At 42.9% G+C, this 27,289-nt stretch overlaps 3 protein-coding genes across 3 annotated transcripts; 2 read left to right on the forward strand and 1 right to left on the reverse strand.

The window, feature by feature from the left end:
- Positions 1 to 1,353: 1,353 nt before the first annotated feature.
- Positions 1,354 to 8,790, reverse strand: syn1 (synapsin I). The gene is made up of 13 exons (XM_085368005.1): positions 8,450 to 8,790; positions 7,726 to 7,783; positions 7,218 to 7,309; positions 6,896 to 7,052; positions 6,708 to 6,797; positions 6,123 to 6,185; positions 5,893 to 6,035; positions 5,729 to 5,803; positions 5,536 to 5,638; positions 5,312 to 5,455; positions 3,991 to 4,060; positions 3,418 to 3,907; positions 1,354 to 1,489 (listed from the first exon to the last, which is right to left on the reverse strand). Exons 1-13 carry the CDS (start codon positions 8,788 to 8,790, stop codon positions 1,354 to 1,356), a joined length of 1,962 nt encoding a protein of 653 aa, XP_085224131.1.
- Positions 8,791 to 13,137: 4,347 nt separating this feature from the next.
- Positions 13,138 to 16,365, forward strand: vgll4l (vestigial like 4 like). Its single transcript, XM_085368006.1, has 5 exons — positions 13,138 to 13,204; positions 14,809 to 14,932; positions 15,064 to 15,301; positions 15,839 to 15,911; positions 16,064 to 16,365. The coding sequence occupies exons 1-5, from the start codon at positions 13,138 to 13,140 to the stop codon at positions 16,363 to 16,365; spliced, it is 804 nt and encodes a 267-aa protein (XP_085224132.1).
- Positions 16,366 to 22,616: 6,251 nt separating this feature from the next.
- Positions 22,617 to 26,908, forward strand: slc20a1a (solute carrier family 20 member 1a). The gene is made up of 10 exons (XM_085368007.1): positions 22,617 to 23,106; positions 23,206 to 23,346; positions 23,479 to 23,564; positions 23,790 to 23,886; positions 25,062 to 25,181; positions 25,331 to 25,540; positions 25,627 to 26,107; positions 26,193 to 26,378; positions 26,450 to 26,534; positions 26,663 to 26,908. The coding sequence occupies exons 1-10, from the start codon at positions 22,758 to 22,760 to the stop codon at positions 26,816 to 26,818; spliced, it is 1,911 nt and encodes a 636-aa protein (XP_085224133.1). The 5' UTR covers positions 22,617 to 22,757; the 3' UTR covers positions 26,819 to 26,908.
- The last annotated feature ends 381 nt before the right edge of the window (positions 26,909 to 27,289 follow it).

Here is a 27,289-nt window from a genome sequence, read left to right on the forward strand (position 1 = left end):
TAACGATATTTTTCACTAACTGTACCTGAACAGTCGCCAACCCTGTCTACACTGGATCCCACTGTACCATGCCTGTTACAGACATGGCAGCACCCCAAAGCAGGAACCCTGCTTTGTCAAGTGGCAGATGAATAAACCTGAAAACCATTGTATTCAAGTATAATTTTGCAAGATATACTCTGTGTGCAAATGTGTTTGAAATAATAAAACATTCTAGCTCATTAAAATGCATGCTTTTCCTTCTTTTTTTTTGTAAACAACCACTATAAGACTGCAATGGAAGACCCTCACCCACACACAAGTGTCACAATCAACTGGACATCCCTGAGACAGCTCCATTTGATTTGACGCTCTTGTCTGTGTAAGGCATGCTTTCAAGTTAGAGAGCTGCTGGGCTTTTGTTCTTCTGCAACAAAAAAAAAAAACAAAGAAAATCGGGAGCCACGACATACTCACGACACCAACTACTCTAATACTAGCTAATTTAACTACATGTGACAACACAGTTACAAGCGCCAAAGTCAGGGGTTGGGAAATGCAACCATTGCCTCCTGTTGACATGCAGCTAAGACATCACCATGAGCGATCTACAGCTTGAACAGATCTAGCATTTGCAAACACTGGACATCCTTTTTGTGCAGCTGTAGTCATTTGGGCGCCATACAAAAATAATTAGGGAATCAGGAAAGCAGGGAGGATGTTGTTGTTAATTTTGCAAGGAGTAGAAGTGTGAAATAGTGGTGTAGCTTTGTTTTTATTGGGGATACATGGAGATTGTTTAGTGGCTTTAAGTCAGTTTGACAGCTCTTTATTCAAAATTAGGGGTTAGCTACATTTTCACTGTTTTTACTATGACACAAATATACTATTTTTAGATAAGAAGAGATAATAAACTAGGTGCTGCTTTTTTATTTAAAATAAAATATTTGGCTATCTTCCCTTCCCCAATAACTTTAATACAGCGCCTCAAGTTACTTGAACATAACGGCCACGATGAATTTACAGCACAAACAAACAAGTGAGAGCAATATTGTTTTGTTTCGTATTCATGCATATACAGGCTTCAGTGTGGAGTACAAACAGTTTTGAGTATGATTACTTAAGCTCGAGGCAAGGCAGGGAATGTTTAAGACATCAGTGCCTAACTGTATTCTACTTTTTGTTCGTTTTAAAAGAGTTAAACCATGTAGGCAGTGGCTATCAAGTGTGTACATTTTCACATCAGGCTCAGTGTACATGAATTAAAGACGGCATCCGGTTGGTCCTTGTTCGGAGGGGGAAGAAGGGGTCTGTCCTTCAGTTTGCCTGTCTCTTTTTCTTTCAGGAGGAGAGGGAAGAGGGGCTTATGCTGTCTCAGTCTGAGAAGAGACTGGCAAAAGATTTGCGTAGATTGCGTATGGTTTCGGCCTTCACTTCGTCCTGGCTAAGGCTGGCTCGTGGCGCTGGGGTTTCTGGAATGTTGAAGGTATTGGTAAGAGACTGGGACTTGCTATAAAGAGAGGAAAATGGCAATAGAGGAGAGGAAGAGGCTATTAAAGTCATGCAGCAAACCCATGGAATGAAAAGACTGGCGCAAGGCAAGACAGAGAGAGGGAGAGAAATGAGAGAAAAGCCTCAGTAAACAATGATAAAGCGCATTCCTTTCCTCGGGTCATTCAGTATTACCTTATCATTTCAAGTTAGCTTTGAATATGATATGGATATTGAATGACTTTTCTGGAAAGCAAAGTGATGCATGTTTTTGTATGCAACTGACAATAAGAGGGTTTATGTCTCATTGTCAGGAGAGCATAAAGAAGCTCAAGTATTAAATCCAAAATCAGGATTATGTATTCCTAATTTTGTGAATTATTTAGGTTACATTCTGTTCACGCAGCAACGTCAACCCGATATAAGGTATCCTGTGTGGCACCGATGGAACATTGCAGCTGGATAGGCGCAGCTGTCAGTACTGCTGTGGAGGCTCACTGTGCTTCTCATAAGAGGAAAGAGTGACACACTGCAGAGCGCACTTCCTACTTTCAGCAGAAGCAAGAAGTAAAGAAGCTAAAGCAGGCAGAGACTACCGAATCATGGCTAACCCAGTTAAATTAAGGCGTGAATGATTTTGCTTACTGTATAAATAAATAAATTGTCTGAACACCTGACGGCAAAACGGCAATATGTGATTACATGTGTCCAGTTTTTTTTTTTTTTAAATTAAGAAATGTAAAATTTCACCCCGAGGCCCTTACAGCATCTGCGGTGATTCAAACACTGCGCTCCACTGCGATGCTGTCAATTTACCAGTTGATCTATGCCCATTCGCTTACCCATCGTCACTAGTTTGGGGTAGTAATCAAAGAATGAGATGCTGATACAAGGGGCAAAATGAGCTTTTTCCAAAGGTAACTGGCCTCCCCCTTAGCAACAGAGTGAGGAGTTTAGCTATTCAGGAGCATCTCAGAGTGGCGCTGCAACTATTCCACACCGAAAGGAGCCAAGTGAGGTGGGTTGGGCATCTGACACTGATGCCTCCTGGGTGTCTCCTGGGTGACGAGTTCTGGGTATGCCCTACAGGGAGGAGGCCCCGGAGGCACACCTCAGTATTCTACAAGATAATCTGGAGAAGGTAGCTGGGAAGAAGGAAGGCTTCCCCCAAACCGCCCGGCGATAAGTGTAAGAAAATGGATAGATGGATACTCAAAAACTCCATGATACTAAGGCCTTGCAGTGGGATTAACTTAGACCTGATGGTCTTGTCTTGGAAACCCTAGAGGTTTTATTGCACTTGGAGGTACGTCATTAAGTCTAGTAATATTATCTCCACTTATCTCTCCTTTCCTCCACTCGGCATGTGTCTGCTCCACTCCATGTGTGTCTTACACGGAGTAAAGAAGGAGCAGAGGAGACTCGAACTCACGGTGAATCAGAAAGCAGAGGAGAGACGCTCAGCACCAGCAGGCTCTCACACTGACCTGAAATAGACAAGCTGTGCTTTGAACTAAGTATGCTATCACACAATGAGTTATGTTTAATAATGTTAAAATATCTGATGAACATGTGTAGCCTCACTGCCAGTCGATGGCATTAGTTTCATAAGTTTCACAACAATCTAGATATGTAAACAAGGTTCAAAAGTTTATTTACATTAAAGGGATCTTTAAATATCACAATATGTAGCTTCATTACGGCTTCCGCTTGTTGTTTTAACGTATCAGGCGCTCTGCACAGACTTTGAAATGTTATGTTACGTGAAAGTGCTGCTGAAGGGCTGAAAAGTGTAAAAATCAATAAACCATGCACATTCGGGTGGCTCATTTGTCATTAAATAGATTTCCCATGTGGCATGCATGTCACAGTGCAGGCAATAAGAAGGGATCTTCTGCTTGAAGGATGAGGTGAAACCGATCCCATTTATCATTCACAGCTACTTACTTTAGTTGTGGAGAGCCACCCATAGCCGGGCTGTCCTGACTAGGCTTCTGTGGAGGCTGAGGCTTCTGTTGCAGAGGAGGTCGTCCTCCTGGGCCCCCCTGACCCTGAGCGGCAGGACGTGGCTGCTGGGTGGTGGGTGCTCCAGGGCGTCCTTGTTGGCCGGGAGCCCTCTGTTGCTGTGTCCCTCCCTGTGACTGCTGTCTAGGGGGCATGGCAGGCCTCTGCTGTGGTGGAGGTTTTTGGCCTGCAGATGGTTTCTGCTGCGATACAGACTGCTGCCTCTGAGCTTGAGGGGATCCTCCTTGGCTTCGCTGAGGAGAGCCCTGACCAGACGTAGGTCTCTGACCTTGAGTCGCAGGCCCTTGGCTTGCCTTAGTCTGGTTACTGGGGTCACCAGTGGCAGGGCTGGCAGCAGATTGTTGGGTCTGTACAGGAGGTTGGCCTTGAGGTTGTGGACGCTGCTGAGATGGAGGGCTTTGCTGAGGACCACCTATCGGAGATAAACAAAAGAAGGAGACGAATCACATTCAAATTCTGAAATATTTTTCAAGACCCTAAAAGTCCAGTTCTTACCCTGTGGTGAAGGACGCTGTTGAGACTGCGGGACTCTCGGTTGTGAGACTGGCTGAGGAGAAACTGCTTTCTACAAGTTAACAAGGGGAAAATATCAATACAAAGCAAAAATGACATTCATTAGATGGCTAAGCAGAGAAAATGATAATGTATAAATATTTTAAATGTCTCTTAATTTGTTCCGAAGATTTTTCTTCCACAGCATGATCTAGCAAATCTCTTAATCACAACATTCATAACATTTTAAGCCACATTTAGAATTCTGACGGAAATCTACGTTCTAACTTACCTCATAACCAGAAACTCCTCTTAACCCTACACTGAATCCTTCCACACCATTCAAGTCATTTCAGGCAAAGTAAATCACAGTGTGGTCTGTTTAAAGTTGTTATTTGATTGTCTCTCTGATGTGACCATCTCAGATTTAGAGTACCCCAGGGATCCATGCTTGGCCCACTACTTTTCTTAGAAACACAACATGTGTTTTTAAAAAGATTAAAGAAAATATAATGCAGATCCTGTTGACTTGAAGCTCACTGAGTCTTGTTTTAATTGTTTCTTTCATATTTTTATGCCCACTAATATACAGTTAGGTCCATATATATATTTGAACACTTTCACAGGTTATATTATAGTTATATAATGGACATAATGTGTAGACTCTCAGCTTTTATTTCAGGGTATTCACATTCAGATTGGATGAAGGGTTTAGAAGTTCATCTGAGGCGTGTCCCTTGCATTTGGAAGATTTTACTGCGAACACACAACATGCGGTCAAGGGGGCTTTTCATGCAGGTGAAACAAGCCATCCTTAGGCTGCGAAAAAGAGGGTTAGGGTTCTCTGCAAGATGCAAGACACTTATAAGCCTCAAGAACAGAAAGGCTAGGCTGGACTTTGCTAAAAAGACATCGAAAAAAGCCATCCAGTTTTCAGTTTTGTAAAAACAATCTTTGGACAAATGAAACCAAGATCAACCTCTACCTGAAGGATGACAAGGAAAAGTATGGCGAAGCCGTGGAGCAGCTCAAGATCTAAAGCACACCGCACCATCCGTAAAACACATCAGAGGCAGTTTGTTGCCTTGGGTGTGCAATTTTTTGAATGCAATCTTTTTGTTCAACCTGCCGAATTAAAGCTGAAAGACATCGAACTTAAAATTCATTTTGGTAGTCTACAGAACCAAAATGACAAGAAAAAGTGTCTCTGTCCTAATATTTATGGATCTAACTGTACTTACAGTGTGTTACTACTAAAAGTGTGGAAGATAAGGAAAAGTTAGGGTGTGCTGGAGCAAGGAAAGCATGTCTGTTGTTTGAGCACCTGTGCTGGCTGTCCTGTACGGACTGTGGAAGAGCTTGAAGTACGTGGAACAGTCTGGTTCATTTTAGAAACCACTAGTTCTGCAATATGAACGCGATCCTCGTCCTGCTGGTCCCCAATCAGTGGCATCGAACAGTCATCAACCTTAAAAGACCACAACTTGATATAATTAGTGGACTCCCCTTAAGATCATAGAAAACATTGATATCATTGTCACGTAGTACCTCTATGATGTAGTCCTTGCCATCTTTACCATGTAGAGCCTCCACAGCACAGATGTCCAACCCTCCAAAGATATCGGAACAAGAATCCACCCACATTCTGTACCTGCCGTGACACATTAATCAGACCTATTATAGTGCAGTGCGATACAATTTGATTTACAGTTTTATTTCATTTTCAACTCTGCGCTCTTACTTGTCTGACATGGCCACTTGCTCAAGCATAGATGAACCAGTATTGGTTTTCCAGTTGCCAGAAATTGATGTTCGCCTGTTAATTAAAATAAAGACTTAACTCTATTCTAACCATTTTCACTGTTTTTATTTTCATGCATGAACCTGAGAGGAAGTTTCACTCACATGTAAGCCTTGTAATTGTTGCCGATCTTCTGAATGCGCACATCATACTTTGCATCAATAAATGGCTCAGATGTGGCGTAGGTCTTGGTCAGTGCCACAACACTAGCAATATCTTGAAAATCATACTGATTGTCCACTTTCACCTAAAGCAGCAAGAGTGAAAATATTAATATAGTGACATCAGCGTGTTCACGTGGACCTGAGAAAATACTTAAGAACTCTAGATTTACCTTTCCCATCCCTGAGTGAGCATGGCCCATCTTTACCACTACAGGAAATTGAGGGGAGGTAATCTGCAAAAAGAACATTAAAACATGCTCAGATTTCTTATAAATGAACTTTCTCGTAGTGCCCCAGTGATTAAAACACCAATTATTATATCAGTTCTGATCGGGGCAGATATTACGATTGGTACTGATGGCCTGAAAGCCAGCCCAGTACTGTCAGGCTGTGACAGCAGGGAGGAATTAAACTGCTCTGCACCAACCCGTCTCAGTTTAACTGTAGCAACACTAACTTGGAACTCAAGAAATCAAACACTCACCATCTACCAATTACAAAAAAAAAAAGTCGATGCTTAGAAAATGTGAGTGCTCTCAGCTGCTACATAAGATTGAATATTGACATGGAGGTAAATTACACCCCTGACATGTGACCCATGCAGAGGTTGTGTGTGTGTGTGTGTGTGTGTGTGTGTGTGTGTGTGTGTGTGTGTGTGTGTGTGTGTGTATGGGTCTAGGTCCTTGTTATTTGAAGAGAGTAGCCATGAAAACAAATGAAAAGGAAGAGGAGAAGGACATAGGGCAAAAACTCACCATTTCCTTGTGGTTTGGATAGTAAACCTGCTCAATCAGTGGGAACTCCTCTGAGCCAAGCTGCTTGTGAAGCCTAGACATTTGAGCAAACTGAAACGTACAGAAAGATGCTGCTGCGTAGTATGTCTATGTCACTCAACTAAGTGTGTGCTGGCTTTAAATGAATGCCTTAATTAAATCCTACTCACCACCCACGGTTTGTCGCAGAAATTGTAGACCGAGTGCAAAGAGTTCACACTTGGCAGTCCAGCGTACTGCAATCCAATCACTATGTTACGATGGTCTCCATTCTTGTCCATGCTGAACGCATGCTGTCTGATCAGCACAAAGTCTGGCTTAAAGGATCTGGTTCAGGGGACATGAGCAAAATATTTAACAGCACTAAAAAAACAACAAATCAGTTTGATGATTCATTCCATTTGGGGCACAGTGAACGTTTCAGCAGAAACTCGTAGTTTTACCAGCGCTGCAATTTTTTTTCTAAAAAGAAAAATTTTGCAGAGAACTTACTTTGTAACTTTATGGCCACTCCTAATTGCATCAATGTTCACATTGTAGGTACCTGTGGCATTGGCCACCAGGTTGATCTCAGAGAACTCTGCCTGAAAGGACAGTATCAAGGTCAAACCCTAATAAACACTTCAGAAATCACAGCGGTGATGAGTGGAGCCAGCGGTCAAGCAGAACAAGACACAATTAAAGAATATCAGGCTCTGTGTGAAATTCATCCTTCCTGTTTTGAGGCCACATAAGAAAGAAATGTCAGTCCAGAATGAGGTAGAGAGACTAAAATAGTAGGAGAAGAAAATGCCTTAGGCAAAGAAGATTTTAAAATGTTTATGGGCTTCTCTTCTGTTAAAATGCTGCTTAGTGGATTACATCATGAAAGACCACTGAGTGAAACTGTAGTGAAACTGTAGTAATAAATATAAGGCTGCACATTTCTCCTCACAAATAGATTATTGGTCTGCTATTGGCCTAGACAATCTACAAGTCTGCATCACAAAGCAAAACTTACCTGTTCCACCTTGATGTCAAATTCCCCATGGACCTTTCTTCCTCTGAAGACCTTCACCCTGATTTTAAAGCAAGAAGTTAAATGATTACATCAAAAAGTTGATATATGGATGTGATTTTAAAATTTTGCCTTTCTATATTTAATATTTGCCATTATTTTGGCAAATTTTGAAATTTAGAGAATATATATATAAATATGGATGTATAAATAAAACTACTGGTGTTGCATCAGGACAGGTCAGCTTCCGTTTATTGTGAATATCAATCCTGTCTTGATAATAGCAAATTTCTTAGTTTGCTATCACTATTGCATAATGCGCGCGGAAAAGAAGCTCGACTGTCTGCTGAAATCGTTTTTCTTCTGCACTTACAGCCGCTTCATTTGACAAATAGGTAATCTCCATATTCATGGCGGCCATGAACGCATAGTGCACTTGCGTAATTTCAGATTATCAGCAGAATGCAACACGAATCGATCACAAGAAGAAAAAACAAGCTGATCGTCAAATGAAAATGGCTTCTCTGCCTTCGGTCTGTTGCGCCTTTGCCATGGCACAGTTTCGGCGCACAAAACCTCCCACCGGTTGTTTCACGTGATGGAAGGATACCTCTCAACACCGGATGAATCATATGACCTTCTAGGAGTTAGGCCACCGCAACCCACGGTCTGGCACACTTTTGCTGTCTAGACGAGGCAGCGCGCTGCCAATGCGCACTGCTCTTACCAGTCGGTCTGCTGGTCGTCGATGACCAGGAGGATCTTAGCGCTGCTGGAGACACCTGCTCGGTCCGCTGCCTCCGATAAGGTCGCAGCCGCAGCAGCTGTGGTCTGTTTGACGGCGTTGGAAATGGATGAGAAGAAGCCTCCACCTCCACCTCCAGACTGCTGCTGTTGCTGCTGCTGCGGCTGCTGCTGCTGACTGGTGGACTGGCGCCTCTCTGCCGGCCCGGGCGACACTGCGGGGCTCTGCTGCGGCGCATCGGGGCGTTGGAGGTCGGTCATGTAGCCATTGGGTAGGTTGGACATGAAATTGCTGTCCGAGAGTCGTCGTCGCAGGTAGTTCATGGTGGATATTTGTTGAAATGACGAAGGAGGAGGATGTGGGGGTCCAAATACACTGAATGCGACTTACAACTCGGTGTTCAGTGGGGAAATGAATGACTAGGCTACTTTCCCATGTGCAGGAACAGGACCCGATGTTACCTACAGAGAAAACAGGTCCCGTGTTAATATAGAAGGAGAAGCTCGACTATCTGATCATAACAGTGGCGATGAGTCGTGACGGTGTAGCTTAAAGAATTTGCTAAGATGCAAGAAGAAATCAGCCCTACTTCACCTAAGCAAATTGTGCAAGCCAATTATCAGTCTCCGTGTAAAGACTGACGCAAATAAAAATATAAATTTATTGACATTTTTTAACATGTATCCTGTTTCCAGAAAGCCACCTAGCACTTCAGCAGCCTGTAGTAACAGCCACAACCGGGCATGATGAAGCCTACCTGGGAGTGTATCCAAACTGGTCTGCCCCAAGGATGACTTGATGATTCCTCGTTATTACCTCCTGTCTGTCACAGAAAAGCTCTCATATGGGTGACTCTCATATCCTCCGTGCAGGCAAGTCAGGCATCAGGCTGAAATAAATAAAGCTACAGCCCTTCCTGCATCTCATCAAGCCCCAGTTTTTTCCGTCTGCCCTGCGTCACTCCCAGTCATCCTGAGGGAGAGAGGAGCTGCGTGGTCGTCAAGTTGCAGCAGGGTGATATCCACACTTCCGGTGTCTCTTTGGGGGGAAAGAAAGAAAGAAAAGTCTATGCATATCTAGGGCTGATTTTTTATTGACGTCAGAGTTTGGACATAGTTAAACTAAAGAAGTAAAAATAGCAGCCACAGCTAAAACCGCATAAGTGGCGAGCTGTTGTTTTGTTGAGTCTTATTAGCGTTGTTGAACTTCCGGCATTGTTCTCGTCAGTATTCTTGTAACTTGACAAGCTCCATGATGGGGGTATCAGGGTGGTGCTGATGAGAGCGGAGAAGCAGGGGCGTCGCTCGCTGTTGGACATGATCCTGCTGTTGGCTGCAATACCTCTGGGTGTTGATTTCATTCGGGCATCCTGCTGGCTCCAATAAAGCAGCAGCGGCACACCAACTGCTGGGTTGTCAGGCCTGCTGAAACAGGGTGTTACTTTTGATTTTCAACTGAGTCAATACAGACAGTGAGGGATGCGCCGTCTGTTAGTGATACTCGGAGCCCACCCCCCTGGGAGCCATGGGTTGCTCTATGGAAACTGTACCATATGGCAGAAACTACAGAGACACGGATAGAGGCCTAGAGCATTTCTTATCTAAATCATTAATGCATTTTAGAGATAATAAATAGCCTATTGCTTGCTAGTAAAAAATACCGCTATTTAGCTCCGATCTTAAGAGTTGGGAATAGTGAACTGCCTATTAATGTATCATTAGTGTACATTTATTTTTCAGTGGATGGATTTTAGTTTTATTACATTAGAATTTGTGTGATTTCATAGAAAGTGGCTCGATTACTTTAGTTCACAAACCAGAGAAGCAATCGCTCTCTAGCTTGCCTTTCTTTTTTCTGTGCCCCTTTTTTCTGTCATTATCCTGCCCACCATGAAGGCATGCCCAGGCAATGCATCTGTCAGGTAACCATCAGTACACACTTTCGATTATTCAGAAAGGGGAATGCTCTTTGTGCTCTGTGGTGTGTCGCACACAGCTGCTTTATCATGGATCATACAAGGAGGTTTATGATAGTTATTGACGGCGTCATTTATTTATTGGTGTTTTCCTCGGGTGTTTTCTTGCTTGCAGTCACCAGTGGAGTGGAGTCTCCTCACTAAATTAAAATATAGATTAGTGTTGCAAGTTTGGCTAGGCTAACAGAAAATAATTATTTCAACTTTTACCCAAAGTGATGAGGCTACTTTCTAACTTAATGAATGCCCTACCTTTATGTTTTTCTCTGTAAATGTGTTTATTCCAAAAGAGAGATCATGGTATGCTGTGTGTGCTTAAAAAAATCAGATGGAAACTGAACAAACAGGGGATAAAAAGAAGTCACAGGCCTAAACTACTATCTGCAGCAGATGGGCATTTAAAGGTCATGGCTTTAAGAAGTCTTCCTTTAAAATCCAGCAAAGAACTGGCGGAGGTCCTGAGGCATGCATCTGGAACTTCAGTGATCGTTCTGTTTGCTGAAGCCTCATCAGAAATGGCCTCTGCTTAAGGGTGGCTGTAAAGAAGCCGTTCTTAAGGAAGGGAAACAGGGGGGGAAGGCTGCGGTACACAAAACTACACTAGAACTGGACTGAAAATCAACAGGTCTTAATTAGAAAATTTAGGTTTTGGTTCAAATCATCATCAACATGTTCAGAGGAGGTCAGGAGAGAGGTAAAGCAAGTATCTACAGCCATTTGTAAAACACAGTGGAGGCTCTGTCGTGGTCTGAAGCTGCTGAAATGCAGAAGTGTTAAAGATCTTGTCAAAATTTAGGAAAATATGAACAAGAAGGAAAAGTGAGATCTGGATCCACCATCTGGAAATTATCTGATTGGCAGCAGCTTCATTTGTCAGCATGACACTGATCTCCAGCTCACTGCCAGTACAGTAAATTCATACCTGAGTAGAAAAACACATCAGTCATGAATTGGAATTCAACATTATTGAAGGAGTGTGAGATCATCTCTACAGAGATTAGAACAAGAGACAGAAACATCCAAAGAAGAGCTTTGAATATATTTCAGGAAGTCTGGAGAATTATTCCTGAAGACTTCTTAAAGAAATGATGAGAAAACGTACCTAAGTGAGTTCAGGCTGTGTTAAAGAATAAAAGTGGTCATAGCAAATATTGACTTTTAAGCTTATTAGAATTGTATAAACTATGTTTTTGTTCTTTATACTGTATGTTTCCATATAGCAATAAATCTTGTTTCCCTAGCAAAATATAAAGAACTGAGGGGTGAGTCAAGACTTCCTAGAACATCCTCTTGAGCAATTACCGTTTCTGATGTGTAAGCATTACATTACCCCAGTGACTATATGTTATCAGCTGATTAAGAGTGTGAAGCCCTTTATCATGTTTATAGAATCAAAACTAGTATCAGTATTTAATTTCTGTTTAGTATAAAACTAAACCCAGATTCTTTGTGGCTGTACTGAAATTGTAGAATAAGTTTTTGTTAGTACAGCAAGCCAAAATGCCTTGATTGCCGCTGGACAATCGTTGCAAAACTAGAACTTCTACAGCTTCCCTGGCCACTTGCAGATTTATAACCACATTCATTTCATTTTTAAAACGTTAAACTGCATTTTCCCCCCACAAGTTATTTTCCTACCCCTGACCGTGCTATTGCTTTGTACGACATAAGGGGGCACTGTTGAGCTTAAATTAAACCTAATATTTTCCATGCACGTATGAACAGTGGGACTTCTAAAAGAGTAGCTTTTTATCACGTTAAACAAAATTCACCAACCTGTTAGGGTAAAACTCACAAGTAGAAATCTCCCACTTGTATATCAACAAAGTCCAGACAGCACAAAATGGTATTTCTCAATAAGTTTTACAGATACACCTTAAAACAATGACATTAATAATGATTTCCCCCCTTTTTCATTAGAACTGTCACGTATCTAAGTGAGCTGCCTCCGAGGCCTTCTACATGTCGTCAGACGCGCATTACACTCTCAGAAGATTTTTTTTTTTTCTCATGGCAGCAGCAACATTTTCAGTACTTAGGGAGTCTTTGTCTGGCCATCAACAAAAGCCCTCGGATTACTGGTGAGGCAGGCTCAGAGTACAGCTGCATGCGTGTATGGGCAGGTCAGAAGAATGACTGGAGCTCCGGTGGGCTAAGCACCCGGAAAAATGCAGTTTGGTGAGATTGCAGATTAGGAGGGAGGTGGGAGGGGGACAGGTGTTGATTCCATGTATGGGGAAACCCGCAGGCACACTCTACAAGGAACTGAAAGAAAATAATTGATGACGGGGGGGGGTTGTTTGTTTGTTTTTTCAGGATGGAACTTTTCGTATAAGAGAAAGTGCCGAATAAAGCAAACAGTTCTCTAATCAGAGTAAAGTCTGGTATACTGTGACATTTAGCGCCTTTTTTCTACTTTAGCGATGGGCCTAACTGCAGGCACATTCCCAACTGTACAGGAATAATAATGAGTGAACCGGGGCTTCTCATTGGCCCGGGCAGCAGCCAATGGAAAGGCAGGAAATGAGTCACAGGTCTGTCCGCACTCACCTGATACTTTACCTGACGGCGCTCAGAACCAGCGTCTCATTACCTTTCCAATACAGTCTATAACTGAGGCTCTTTGTGTCCTGTAAAGTCCAGCAGTCAAGGTGTTCCTCTGTATTTGGGCTCAGCAACACAAAGATAAGGAGCAATGGCTGTGGCTAACTTCCAATACATAACTCGGATGAGCAGTGGCTTCAAGGTCTACATTTTAGAAGGTAAGCTCGATTTACGCTTTTTTAAAAATGTCCTCATGTTTCTTGATGACAGTGGATACTTGGATCTGTGGAAATAAATCTCTGCTGTGGTTGTGCCATATCATTTACTTATTAGTATGCGTATTTAATATGTATTTCTCAATATGATATGAACTATATACAACATCTGTGTTAATTAAGTGGCATTTAGTCTGTCTGTGATATTTAGGTGAAGTCAGGCAGAAAGAATCAGATACGGTGACAATCAAATGACAGCGATAAGTAAACAATCAAGTATGTGTACTGCTAGAACCACGTTTGGCTTTTTCGGTTAATATATTTAATACACTGAATCTTACATACAGACTCTGTAAATACTCACCTGAGGCTTTAACTGAGCTTTTCTAAACCATGCGTTTCTGTTGGGTAACAATAAAATCAGATTTAAATGCAGTGAACCAAAAGGTCAGGAAGCATTTTCCCTCTGCTAATAAGGAAGAAATAACCATGCCCGAGGCATTAGAAAATCAGCATAGGTGTGGTTATACCTACGCCCCTCCACAAAGCCACACTGTGTGAAGGAATAGCTCACATGTGCTATTGGAGAGTTTAGATGTTAGGAAATGTGAACTGGAGTGAGCAGTGTGGGCGTGAAGGCTGTTTTGTTTTTCTCTAGGAATGCAAAACCAATTTAAACAGACTGTCTCAATTCAGTGTGGCACCACAGACTATTGTTTCTTTAAATACATCCATTGGCTGATTTGAATACAGTTTAGCACTGCTGCCCGTCAGTGTGGATTTCCAAGTGTTAACGGAACACACAGTGCAATTGTGCTGCCATTACATTTTCAAACAGTGCTTGTGTTTTGGCTGCATGCATTACACATCAGCCTGGGGATGTGACTGCAGGCTGATTTGCCCAAACGCCCCCCTGTGTGGCTTTGGTTGACATTTGATGGGTGATAAACCTGCAAAAGACTGAGACATCCAGCCCATTTAGTGTGTCTGTCCTGCACTGTAGACATGCTTTAAACTCCTCTGATTGAACAAGCCACTGACATCAGCAGCTGCCTGTCGATGTGTTTCGACTTGTGTAATTGCAAAGATCCAGGATGTGTACGTGTTTCGCCTTGATGGCCTTTTCACAAATGGTTGACGCCCAAATCGGGGTCCTCAGACACGGAGAGCAGTTTGATGTTTTTGCACTCCATCCAAACAGGGGGAAAAAAACTTGTTTGCGTGTGACTGGGCTGAATGCCAATATGTAGAAAAACAACATTTACCGTTAGCATTGAATCAGCTGTGAAGTGTTGTAACCCTCACTGATCAGGTAAATCGAGTTCTACAGCTTAACGGAGTTTACGATTAACGGTGACAACAAAAAAAAAACGCTTTCCCACGAAAAGCAGTCGTGCAAGTTGATGTCATGGATCAAAACAAGCAGTTAGTCATCACTGCTTCACATCATTGCCAGTTAGATACAATCACAAACGTCACAATATACCGTCAGTGATCTGACGTAGGATCGGCGTTGGCAAAGGGACCGCGGGCACCCCTGATGGGGTCGTGTTTCTTTGAAAGTCTGCATGCTTCTTCTAATCCCGCATTTTAATTTTGCTCTGCAGGTCAGCCTCATCTCAGAAGCGAAGACAGATACAGACATATGACACACGACCGGGCTCGAACCCAAACGGTGTATCCAATCAAACGCAAGCGCAGCCACGAGAGAGGTCTGACTTTGGAGGAAAGGTTGGTTGAGCTGTTTAACTTTCCTAAGAACATTTTCTTTTGATAGATTCAACTTATTAAATGCAAATTCTGTCAAAAAAAAAAAAAAGACAGCAACGAGGGTCTGAAACTCTTTCAAATAATTGTTTCAGACGAGAGCGAGCGATGAGCCGAAGCAGGCTGGCCCAGAGAGCAGCCCCAGCAGTGTTCAGCAGCCAGCAGAGTCCAACACAAACCCTGAGTCCAACACCCAGCCCCACCAGCCCTCTGCCCACCCATGTGTACTACACACCAGTAATGGATGAACCCCTTGCCCTCATCAAGAAACCCAGAAAAGAAACTGAAAGCGCAGAGGAAAAGAATAAAGGCACCTCTTCCAGTCAAATCCAGGTAATTCAGCAAAGCCTGTCTAGAACACAGGGTATTTAGGAGGTCATACTGTTTACCCTACTGTATAACCTCAGCATAGCTTCAGGCCACCAACCACAGGGGTCCATTATCTGTAGTCAGTGAATCCAGCTGCACAAGCATTCTGCGTCTAAGTGTGTCTGCAAGCCTAAGCTTGCCTGAGCTATGCAATCCAGCCAGATTCGGGAAGAAAATGTGAGTAATGGAGGGAGGAATGCCATCAACAAGACCAAACAGACTGCTTTCTCTCTGACCTGTTTATGCCACCACACTGGGAGGGAGCTGACTTTCACGCGCAAACCCAACCAGTTTAATCGGTTTTCAGATCGTGTTGTTTTTAATTTAAACTGTTGCAGTTGAAGAGCGAGTACACAGTCAGGTTTAGCCAAAGTCAGAACAAAAACACAAAGTTTGTGGAATGAAACGAAAGCTTAAAACCAGGGTTACAACCTGTGCTTCAAGTCTAATTACTTTGAGTCTAATTACTGACCCATTTCTTTTTCTTTTTCTTTTTTCCAGATACGTCCCTCTGTGATCACTTGCGCCTCCTCGTTACGAAACCCCTCTTCAAGATCCGTGGGCCACTCATCAGGTCAGTCTCACACTCACTTGGAATGAGCTCATTTACCCAGAAGGTCACTCCCTAGTCATCACACGTGCCTCATAGCACAGCCATACCACGCACTTTTACTGACTCACTTAGGTGTGTATGTAAAGGTTTGCCATTCGTCTTCTATATTGCAGTGGTTCCCAAAGACAACTATGATAACGTCCTCGAGGAGCATTTCCAGAGGAGCTTGGGTGTTCACTACCAGAAAGCTCAGTCCCAGCAGCTCTCCATCAGCGTGTCCGTCGACGACCACTTTGCCAAGGCTTTGGGAGACAAGTGGCTACAGATTAAATCCAAGTCTTCCTCCTGTTCTTCCACACCGCCCAGCAGTCCAAGTGTCACTCACTCCCCCACCTACAGCCACAGCCCAAATCTGTGCCGCAAAGAGTCCACAAGCAGCTCAGTGCTAACGCCCAGCCACTGGTCTGTCAATTAAAGTAGAAATGGCATCTGATCCTGGTGGAAACTGGACTCTTTGAGACTTTTAACATTTCACTGCCACTCTGCAGACGGCTCTGCTGTCTGTCTGGCTGCAAATGCCAGTGCAGGAGTTGACAGAGCGAGCTTACAGATGCAGGAGTGCTGTCAATTTGGATCGCCGCGTCTACAAGCTTAATACAGCAACACAAACAAATGTAGCATTATTTGGGACATCGACATATTTTGTTACATTTCTATCCTCCGCTTGCTTGATAGCATTTGAAAAGCTGAGATAATGTAGATGGTGATGTGGGATGATTGGGGAAAAAATCCTTTACATTTCTTTTTGTAAATGTGTCATTTCTCTGAATGCCAGTTACACTGTATTATATTTATAATCTGATACCCCTGGGTGCTTTACAGTCTAAGTGACTAGCCTATCTGCTGTAAAATGTGCTTTTAAACTGTACACAAACCAGACAATTAAAAAGACCTAAAATTCATATCTCGTAAACCATGTTTTTGTTCCCTGAGTGTGAATGGTCTGGACAACAAATGTCTCCAGAAAATGGGACGTTGAAATAAAAATGAGTAAAATGAAACGAATCGCCTTTCAAACTAAAGGGACGTGAATCCAAGGACACCTTGTTAAGATAGGGCAGGGTGGCATACCAGACAACCTAATTTCAGTAGTGAGTCAACGTGTGTCTAGAACACATCCGGCACTGCGTTTTAACTAGCGGTTGATGATACACACAGGAGTGGAAATTAAATGGATGTACGGGTAACTCATTCTGTACTTTTTCCTGGAGGTTCTACAGAATGTAGGGAGCAAGTTCCAGCAGGCACAAAGCTTGTGCTTTGACATTCCCGTCTCCTGAGAAAATGACTGTGTAAGATCCTACAGATCCTGTTTGGCAAGGGATAGGAGGGAGGGAAGAGTGGAAGAAAGGGTTGGGCTAACATAGGCCTGAGCATGAGAACCAGCCACACTCTTCAGTTACTGATTTGCATGTCCTATCTTGCCTAATTTTAAATGTAAAAGGAAACATAACAACAACAAAAAATTACAGTGTTGGGCTAGCTGAAAAGAAGTGGGGATTAACCCAACTGTCATGAAAAGCTGAGCATATAGGGGAGAAAGCTTTAAATGAGGGGTAAGTTGAAAGAGCAAAGTGAAAATCCTCCTACTTTAAAACAACTAAAGCTAAGTATTAAACGTTGGCTTTACTCGCTTATGTGGCTTTAGTTTAAAGATCTGCGCAAAAACCTGAAATCCACCAAACGATGATGTGAAGTTTGCACCTAACAGACTGTGGAGGGGGTGCATGCATACAGCAGCAAACAGTGACCAAACTGCTGATTATTCATTTTTCTCCTTAAGACACAAACTGGTATTTCCACTCATCAGCCCGCGTAACCTGAACACGGACAGGAATGCCACCTAGAGGCCCTCGGGTTACCCATATACGGCCGACTTTGTCAATGACAAATGGTCTCTTGTTGCATTATGGACGAGTCAAATAAGCAAAAGCAGAGCTCTGTGGGTAAACCTTTTGAGGGGGGGACCTTAAGAAACTTAAGGAAGAGGATAATGCTTTTCCCAGTTTACCGCTAGGAGGCGACTGAACATCCCTCTTGATTAATAATCCATTTCACATGTGCTTTCATATGCTCTGACAATGCAGCATGAGTGAGTGTGTGTGTTTACTTTTCATTGAATGTTTTACACGGTAGGAGGAAGTAATCTATCTAAAAGGAAAAATGGGTGTGATATTCAGTGCTAAATGAATCTGTGAGTCGACCACATTAGCTAATATTTTTGCACCAGATAAAGTCATACACTGGATTACACATACACTCTGTTTAACCAGGGTAAAATATTAACATGTCTCATATATCAACCACCGCAGTTCAGCACAGCTAAGCTGAAAGTGGCTCACAGATATAAATTATATAGATCAACCTGCCATGAGAATGTCAAGAGAAGGGCTTCTCATGCTGCTGCAAAACAAAATGCACATTGTTGTGTGAGGCAACAGGGGCTGGTAATTACAATCCTAAATACCTCAAACATGACAGAAAACACCATTTAACTCGTAGCAATAGTAATTAAGTATGCCTCACTATACAGGAGATTGACTAACCTTTCTGGGAAAGTTCCTTAATTTCTCTGGTTTGTCAAAAGTTAGGTCTCTGTAAACAAATTGAGAGACTTTTTCTAAACAGTTTCAATTCTAAGTACTAATCTCCTGAGAAGATGATTGCCTGGAAAGATTGCGTTTCTGCGCTGTGGCTTTGTGCTCGGTTCATTTTTCAGAGTTCGTCTTCGAGCTATGTACTTAAATGACAAAAAAGATAGTTATCTCGGATAATTGTTTAAATACAGATCATTTGGATTTACGCTCACAATCCCTGACTGGCAGCATCGTTCGTGGCTGCAAGTGAATATGATAAGAAAGAAGCCCTTTAACGCAGCTCTGTGCTCATCCCCAGTTTCTGGAATTGCTGTTTATACGGAGCATTATGTGCGATCTAATCTTTAATATTTTCTTAGACAATAAACCTCTGTGAACATCGAAATGTAATGAATAAAAGAAATAAATAAACATTAAACAAATTATAAATATAATACATAAAAGGCACAATCAGTGGTGTGTTAGTGAAGGGCTATAACAAGTAAATATGACTGGAAAACCTTGCAAATGCTCTTGTTATGTAGAGCGTCTGATATTAAAGGAATAATGTGGATGAACACCACATGGGCATCATTTACATGTAAAGTAGCCACAGAAACAGTCACAAAAAAATGAATCATCTATGTTGTGGGTGGACAACAGATATTCATCTGTGACTGTAGCTGATTAAAGCTGCTGTGTTTCTCAATCTGATTTTTTTTTTTTGCTTTTGGTAATGTGTGATGACTGTAGGGGTGTGTATGTGTTTAGGCTAGTGTGGGAAAAATATAATAGTGTAAAATACTAGAAACACACATATATACAGCTGTGTTCAGTTTACAAATGCCCAAATGGATACAGGCTCGAATATATACGCACACAGTATATACACACATGCACCTCAAGCAGATGCTTGTGGTAGCCATCAACAATCTTCTGGCATGATTCTAGCTGGATATTTCACAACCCTTCTCGGCAGAACTGGTAGAGTTCATTTAAACCTGCTGGTTTCCTGGCACGGACCCAGCCTTTAAGCACAGTCTTCAGGTCGGGGCTTGGGAAGGCCATTTCAGAAGCTTAAACTTAGCCTGTTTTATCCAGCCGAAAACCAGTTTTGATGTGTGTTTGGGATCATTGTCCTGTTGATCTGTGTCCAACCATCTAGCATGTGTGCAAAGAAGTAGAGCAATTGGGAGGTAGTCCTTCTTCATCATCATCATCCCACCCACTTTGTGCAATGTACCAGTACCAGTGGCAGCAAAACAGCCCCAGAGAATGATGCCACGACCTCTATATAGTTGGTACAGTTTTCTTACGTTTGAAGGCCTCACCTTTACACCTCCAAACATGCCTTTCGTCACGGTGGACGGATAGCTCAATCGTTGTCTCATCTGACCATAAAACTTTTTACCTGAGGACATTTGGCTTGTCCATGTGGACAGCTGCAGATTTTAGTCAAGCTTAAAAATGCCAGTTTTGGAGCAGTGGCTTCTTTCTTGGTATTTGTTGGTCCGTGTAAAACCAATTCATGGTGGGCTTGAGCCTTGGTGCTTCCTGAACATTCTAACCAATTTCCTCTCACCTGAGGGTGACAGTTTGGGGCTTTTTCCTGACCTTGGCAAAGCGGTGACACACCCGAATAACTTGTTCTCCCGTTCAGTTGTTTGAACCGATGATCTGTGAATCAGCAGTTGTTTAGAAATAACTCCCAGAGAGCCTCCCAACTTGTGTAAATCTGCAGTTCTCCTCAGAGCTTTACTGAGCTCCTTGGACTATACCATTGTTCTGAGGATTGGTCAATCCAATGAGTGCTGTCAATCAATCTAATATCTTCAGCACCACTTATTAAAAGAGTTAAGTGAGTGTATGTATATATTTGTACAAAATAAAATCAATTTTTTGTTTTTTAAAGTCATTAAAGATGTATGCTGTACAATCATTCCATGCTGGAAAAAGAAAAGTTCAAAGAAATTATTAAGACCAAAAATGTCCATGAAATTCATGCCCATTGTGAGTGGATGTAAACTTCTGACCATAACTGTATATAATTATTATTAGGAATGTCTTTCCTTGCGCATATATATGCTTAGTTTTCCACCATCCTTCCATTTCCGGACAATCCTTTTTAGGTAATTTGAACTTCCTGCATTCGTTGGGAAGGTCAAAATATTCCACAAAGCCGGGCACTTGTGTGAACATGTCACAAATTAAATCCCACCAGCACTGAATAAATAGGTGATGAAGAGGAACTGATCAGCAGATTTGGAGGTACTGTACCATTTCGGAAAAAGACTGTGTTCTGCTGACAGCCTGACACTCTCCTGGAGTTTCTCAGTAAATGAACTCTTCATGGATGAGTAACCGATTGATGATCAGCACTGTTCGTGGCTCCTGATTCACATTAGTTACACTATGGCTTAGTGAGCTATAGAGTCTACACTTTCCTACAGCGAGTTTACTACTTTTTTGTTTCTATTTTTTTTTTTTTTTTAAGAGAGACGTTACCAGAGATTTGGAAGTAAACTACACACTTCAGCACAAAGTTTCCAGAGGCCTCTTTAACCTTGGTGGGTGAAACTTGCTAAATTCGACCAGCAGGTGGCACCAAAGCCCCGTTTGTAATATCTTACTCAGTCATTTTAAAGTTTTAATGTCCCCGTTCTTAGAAAATTGGTAATATTCGGGGAACACCGCACTGTTTATATCCAAACAGCAGAAGCTTAACCACCATAAACAAACTGTCACCAGAAATATTTCACTTACTTTTCTTTTTGAATTAGACTGAAAGATGGGCTATTTCGGCAACACAACAGACATTTGTCTTTCCTCGGCGCTTGGATAAATATAATTTGGGGGATAAGGTTAAGCAATATAATCAGCAGAAAACTATAATTACTTTTTTTCCCCCATCAACAAGCTCGATAAACATTAGCCCGAGTGCAGCAGCGAGTGTCCCATGACTGCTCTGGAAAGGCGGGTTCTCACTTGAGGCGCAATATATAAACCAACCTCCAAAGGGAGCCTCAACCACTGCAGGCCGCTGGACTGGCACCTCCTCTGACATCCTCTCACTTTGCATAACACCTGCCGAGGAAGGCCGATCACCTGACAGAGAAGCCCAGCGAGCGCAGGGGACAACACAGCGGACACCTTTGCTTACACATGTAAGTGTCACCTACCTTTAATCTCTACTCGTGCTCCCCTTGTCTTCCCCCCTCTCACTCCTTTTGAATTACGTAAGGGCAGCAAGGCAGATTAACATACCGCTATTTTCTATAGGCCTGAGTGAGTACTAACAAACTAAGAGCCCAGTTACTCCCAGTCTCTCAAACCTCTTTCTGAAGTTTTAGGTGGGATTTGTTTGTGCAAGTGGGATTTGAAAGGCTGCTGTAGTTATGTAAGTCCCCCGCAGTGCCACACGCGTGGATTTACTCTCTTAACCGCCTATTAAACAAACTTTACTCGCCAAAAGTTAAAGAAAACTAAATCAGCTGCTTGTTTTACTGCAGCGCCATTTCCTCTCTGTGAAAACGCTGATTAACACTGAATGCTCAGTAAAACTGCACAGTTGTGCATTTTCCATTTTGCCATACTTACCTGCTGCTTTGATCCTAGTCATAATTTAATGAATTGGTCCAACAAAACGCTGTGTGGAAATGTCATGTAGTAGCGGTAGTGTCATGTCCAACTTCAGTGTGAAGTGTATGAAGTGTTAATATACTGCTGATAACACGAAACACTTCCTTTTTTCTACCATTAGCCAGTAAATCATGGATACCAGGTAAAGCGGTGTGTACTGTTTGGTTGTGTCACGTACTGGAGTTTGGGCTTGTTAATATGTAACTCATCTTAGCCTTTCCAAGAATTGAAGATGAGGAGTTTCAGCCACTAACTTGTGCATTTCTGTGCCTGTTTTTGTGTTATTGCAGTGTGCATCATCAGAGGCTGCCCGTCACAATGGATTTCTCCCCCATCTGTATACCTTCTCATTTTACAATGAAGCCTACAGAGAAACCCTGCATACCTAGCTAGCAATTAATTTAAATCTCCTTCCCTTTGGAACTTTTAGATCTGAACTAAAGGGCTCTTCTATTTTTTATCGTGGTAGTAATTTATTTATAAAAACATATTACCTCATAAGTTACTGTTAAATTGCAAGGGGGAAAAGAGAAAAAATTTGGCTTGGGATAAGAGTGATTGTGACAAAAACTTAGTTATATTGTGAGAAGCGATGGATACAACTACATTAGCAACCCTGGCTGCTGCCACCACCGTGGCTCTGGCCTCTCAGTCTGGCATGTCGGGCTACCTGTGGCTGCTGGTGCTAGGCTTCATCATCGCCTTCATCCTGGCTTTCTCTGTGGGGGCCAATGATGTGGCCAACTCATTCGGTACAGCAGTGGGCTCTGGTGTGGTCACTTTGCGGCAGGCCTGCGTCTTGGCCACCATCTTTGAGACCGTGGGCTCGGTCCTGTTGGGGGCCAAAGTAAGCGAGACCATCCGGCAGGGGATCATTGACGTCCGGATGTACAACGGCTCGGAACACGTCTTGATGGCAGGATCGATAAGTGCTATGTGTGGTGAGTGCACAGACAGTGATGACGATCGGAGCACGTGTGTGCTGAAGATGTTCGGCCTGGTGTGTTTTCAGTGATCGCAACTGTGCCTTTGTTATCCAGGCTCTGCTGTGTGGCAGCTGGCAGCGTCGTTCCTGAAGCTCCCCATTTCTGGAACCCACTGTATTGTTGGAGCAACAATTGGGTTTTCCATGGTAGCCAGAGGTCACCAAGGGGTGAAATGGATGGAACTTCTGCGCATTGGTGAATACGTGTTGTTTTTTTATCCCTACCCCACACTCAATAGATAGAAATAGCCGTTAAATATGAAATGCAAGTCAAATTAAAAGCAAATTTATTCCTAACGCATTGAAAATATGCTCCGCTTGTCCACAGTGGCCTCCTGGTTCCTGTCCCCCATGCTGTCAGGCATCATGTCAGCAATTCTCTTCTATTTTGTCCGCAAATTCATTCTGAATAAGGTAAAGCTTATTCACTGGGAATACTTAATCAGGTCCATTAAAATAACGAGCACTCGTACTTCCTGTAGTCTGGAGGGTTTCAGCTGAGCAGTCAGGTCTCTCAAAGAGTTAAAATATAAACATAGAGGCACCAACAGCTGAACAGAGAACAGCTTGTTTCTGATCATTTTTGAGTACATGTTGCTACTTTAAACATATAACAGAGAAAGTCTGTATTTTTCACAGACTAATCCTGTACCCAACGGCCTGCGAGCCCTACCTATCTTCTACGCCATCACGATGGGCATCAACCTATTCTCTATCATGTTTACAGGAGCACCATGTGAGTATTACGTCATCAGACTGCACTGGTTATTTGTTTGATTGTTGCTTAACACGCCACGCTACTGCCACAGCAGTTGAAATCCCGGGATGAGGTGGAGAAAGGTCACATGGGCGAGTTGGGACTCAAAGTAGGTGGCAAATAAAGAGGAAGCAGTTTCATTAAAAAAAGAAAGAGAGGAAAAAACAGTCTTGAAGATGTAGAATGTTCTATATAAAAAAATTGCAAAGATCAACAGTTGTAGCGAGCAAACACAACAGGAAAATAATCAAAGTGGCTCTACAACAGATTCCGCTAATAAATGGAAAATTTCCATTCCTTTTTGTTCTGTTTGCAGGCTTGAACTAATCAAGGAGTCAGCTGGCCTGGGCCCTTCACTGAAGGCTGCAGGCCTGTGTGCATGTGTGTCTGTGTGTGGGTCATGGAAATTACACATTGTAACTCCTGCAATGCAAAATTGCAGAGTAATACAGTATAGTAAACTGCATGCACGTTCCAGTCCGAGCATCATTTTTTGTTGCATGTCTTAGCCGTCTGTCCGGTCAGTAGAGTTCGAAGCCAGTTTGGCTTCACGTGCATGCTGAAGACGGGACACACCCATGCAGCTGTGGCTTTAATCGTGCGACCTTTTAATTGTTGTTAAGCCGCTGTTGTCTGTGAGGAAAAACAGGTAAGCTAAGTTATTAAATGTTGCCTGACTAAATTCTATTCACCTGTTTATCTATGCACTGCCAGCATTAGCAGGAAAGTGAAATTAAGTTTCTTTAACAGCAGTTTTGTTTGTTTATCTCTGGGCTGCAAGGCCGAACTCTTTCGCACTATCTGATTGTAGGAGCATACACTCTCGCTGATACTCTTCTGTGTAAGAACGAGCTGAAGTGCTGGAAGAGGCCGTTGAAACATTTTGCATAATTTCTTAGCAAACGTGAACGTCGCGTGACCGCAACCTACAAAATGTGATCTTGACTTTTTGGTTTATGTGAAAGCGTGAGAGTTGCGCTTTCAAGACGTTGCCATGTTTCTACAGTAAATCAAAGTTGTGCGTGAATGTGAAAGGGCTAACAGTTTTCTCTCGCTGTTTTCAAAGGAACAGAGCTGTGAATGAATTAGTTACGCGTCTGTTTCACCTTTTCTGAGACCGTGTTCTCTCTTGTTCCCCTGTCTTTTGTGCACAGTGCTGGGGTTTGACAGAGTGCCGTGGTGGGGTATGCTGTGCATTTCTCTGGGCTGCGCTGCCGTCACAGCCTTGTTCGTTTGGTTTGTCGTCTGTCCCCGCCTCAGGAAGAAAATCCAAGGTGAGTAAATCTGACTTTAGACTTTCAGACTATACTTTTGTAAATATGTTGACAAAAATATACGACTTATGTATTAAAATTCTATTTATTTCTGCACTGGCATCACTGCTTTCTCTTGCGTTAAAAATCTGAGTGCTTCTTTCATCCAGCACAAACAGCTGCTGCTCCCTGTGCAGCTCCGCTCATGGAGAGGAACTCCAGCAAACCCGTGCAACCGCAGCAGTCCCCAGTATCCCATGCACCCCGACCACAGAGCCCTCCAGCAGACAGTCAGAAGGTGGCTTTTAAACTGGGAGGCTCAGATGAGACGGATTTAGACAGCATAGATGCAGAAACCAAAGACCTGGACATCGCCAACGGTAATGACTTGAATCTGCACTCTAAATAGAGTATAACCAGAAGAAACTCCAACAGCTGAATTACATTTAACTATTTATTTTCATAGGTCTGAATGGGACCGTAGGCCCCATGGTGATCACTGATCCTCACAGTGGTCGGTCCCACACAATCCACAAAGACTCTGGCCTTTACAAGGACCTGCTGCACAAGCTCCACATGGCCAAGGTTGGCGAATGTATTGGTGACAGCGACACAGAAGAGCGGCCCATCCGGAGGAACAACAGCTACACCTCCTACACCATGGCTATTTACGGAATTCAAGGAGATGTCAGGTATAAAGACGGGGACGGTGGGCTGCAGAGGAGACCGAGAGTGGACAGTTACAGCAGCTACAGCTCAGCAGTGTCCAACAGGAGTGCAGCTCTGGACGAGAATGTGGTCCAAGAAGCTGGCACCGACCTTGCTGGCACGGACCAGGAAGAGGATGAGCTGGAAGTCGACCAGCCTGCCGTTTCCTCGCTTTTCCAGTTCCTGCAGATACTCACTGCGTGCTTTGGCTCTTTTGCTCATGGAGGGAATGATGTCAGGTAGGCAAGGATGTTTGTTTTTTCTGAAGAATTCATATACGTTGGTTTGTTCAGATGGCTTACACAAACTTTTTTTTCGCATTAGCAACGCTATAGGCCCACTGGTGGCTCTCTGGCTTCTGTATGAGAGTGGCTCCGTCTTGTCAAGTGCACCGACACCTATCTGGCTGCTTCTTTACGGTGGAGCCGGCATCTGCATTGGACTCTGGGTGTGGGGTCGGAGGGTGATCCAGACCATGGGCAAAGATCTCACCCCTATTACACCGTCGAGGTATGCGGCTGACAAATAAAATCCTTATTTGTGTTAAAGTCGAAGCATACTGACATTTCCTTCTCTTCTAGTGGATTCAGCATCGAGCTGGCCTCAGCAATCACGGTTGTGGTGGCATCCAATATTGGCCTTCCTGTCAGCACAACCCACTGCAAGGTAATGAAACTAAAGGGACTGTCTTTACTACAAATAGACACATACATTAGAAATAAGCTAAGCTTTCTGCACAAGTAACGTACACGGTGGCGCATGACCTGATGAGCTCTTAAATTATGTGCACACAGGTGGGATCCGTGGTGGCCGTGGGATGGTTACGTTCCCGGAAGTCAGTCGACTGGCGTTTGTTCAGGAATATCTTCATAGCCTGGTTTGTTACTGTTCCGATCTCTGGGCTGATCAGCGCTGCCATCATGGCTCTCTTCATTTATGTTATCCTCTGAGGCCAGCACTGTCCAGCGACACTCCTACTTGAGTTGATGGACTGCAGCCAACAAGTTGTTTGACTCTGATAAATCCTACGCCAATAAAAATGTCCTGTTTGTTCTCCATTTGCTAATGATTTATATTATATCATTAAGTCAAGGCAATTATTTTATCTCCCATGGTCACGTCCTTGAACTATGTAGACTCTAATAACACTCTTCAGTTATCCGAAAGACTGTGATCTTGTATATCCTTTTGTATATTTGTATAGAAGCAATGTTTTCATCAGATGATTCCCTTTTGACTGAAAAAGAACGAGCAGCAGTTGTATGTTTGGATATTTGGATACAGTAAAATATGGAGTTGCTTGATTTGATGATATTTCAATGTATTTTACTCACCATTAAAGATTTTCTTTTACAGAAAGATGCTTTTCTGAGTGTTAATGTGGGAGGGATGGATTATTAAAAGCAACAAAACATCATCAT

This window comes from Diplotaxodon limnothrissa, linkage group LG12 (assembly GCF_057381915.1).
Source record: "Diplotaxodon limnothrissa isolate DT_005_m linkage group LG12, D_limnothrissa_male_GT1.1, whole genome shotgun sequence".
Taxonomy (NCBI): Eukaryota; Metazoa; Chordata; class Actinopteri; order Cichliformes; family Cichlidae; genus Diplotaxodon; species Diplotaxodon limnothrissa.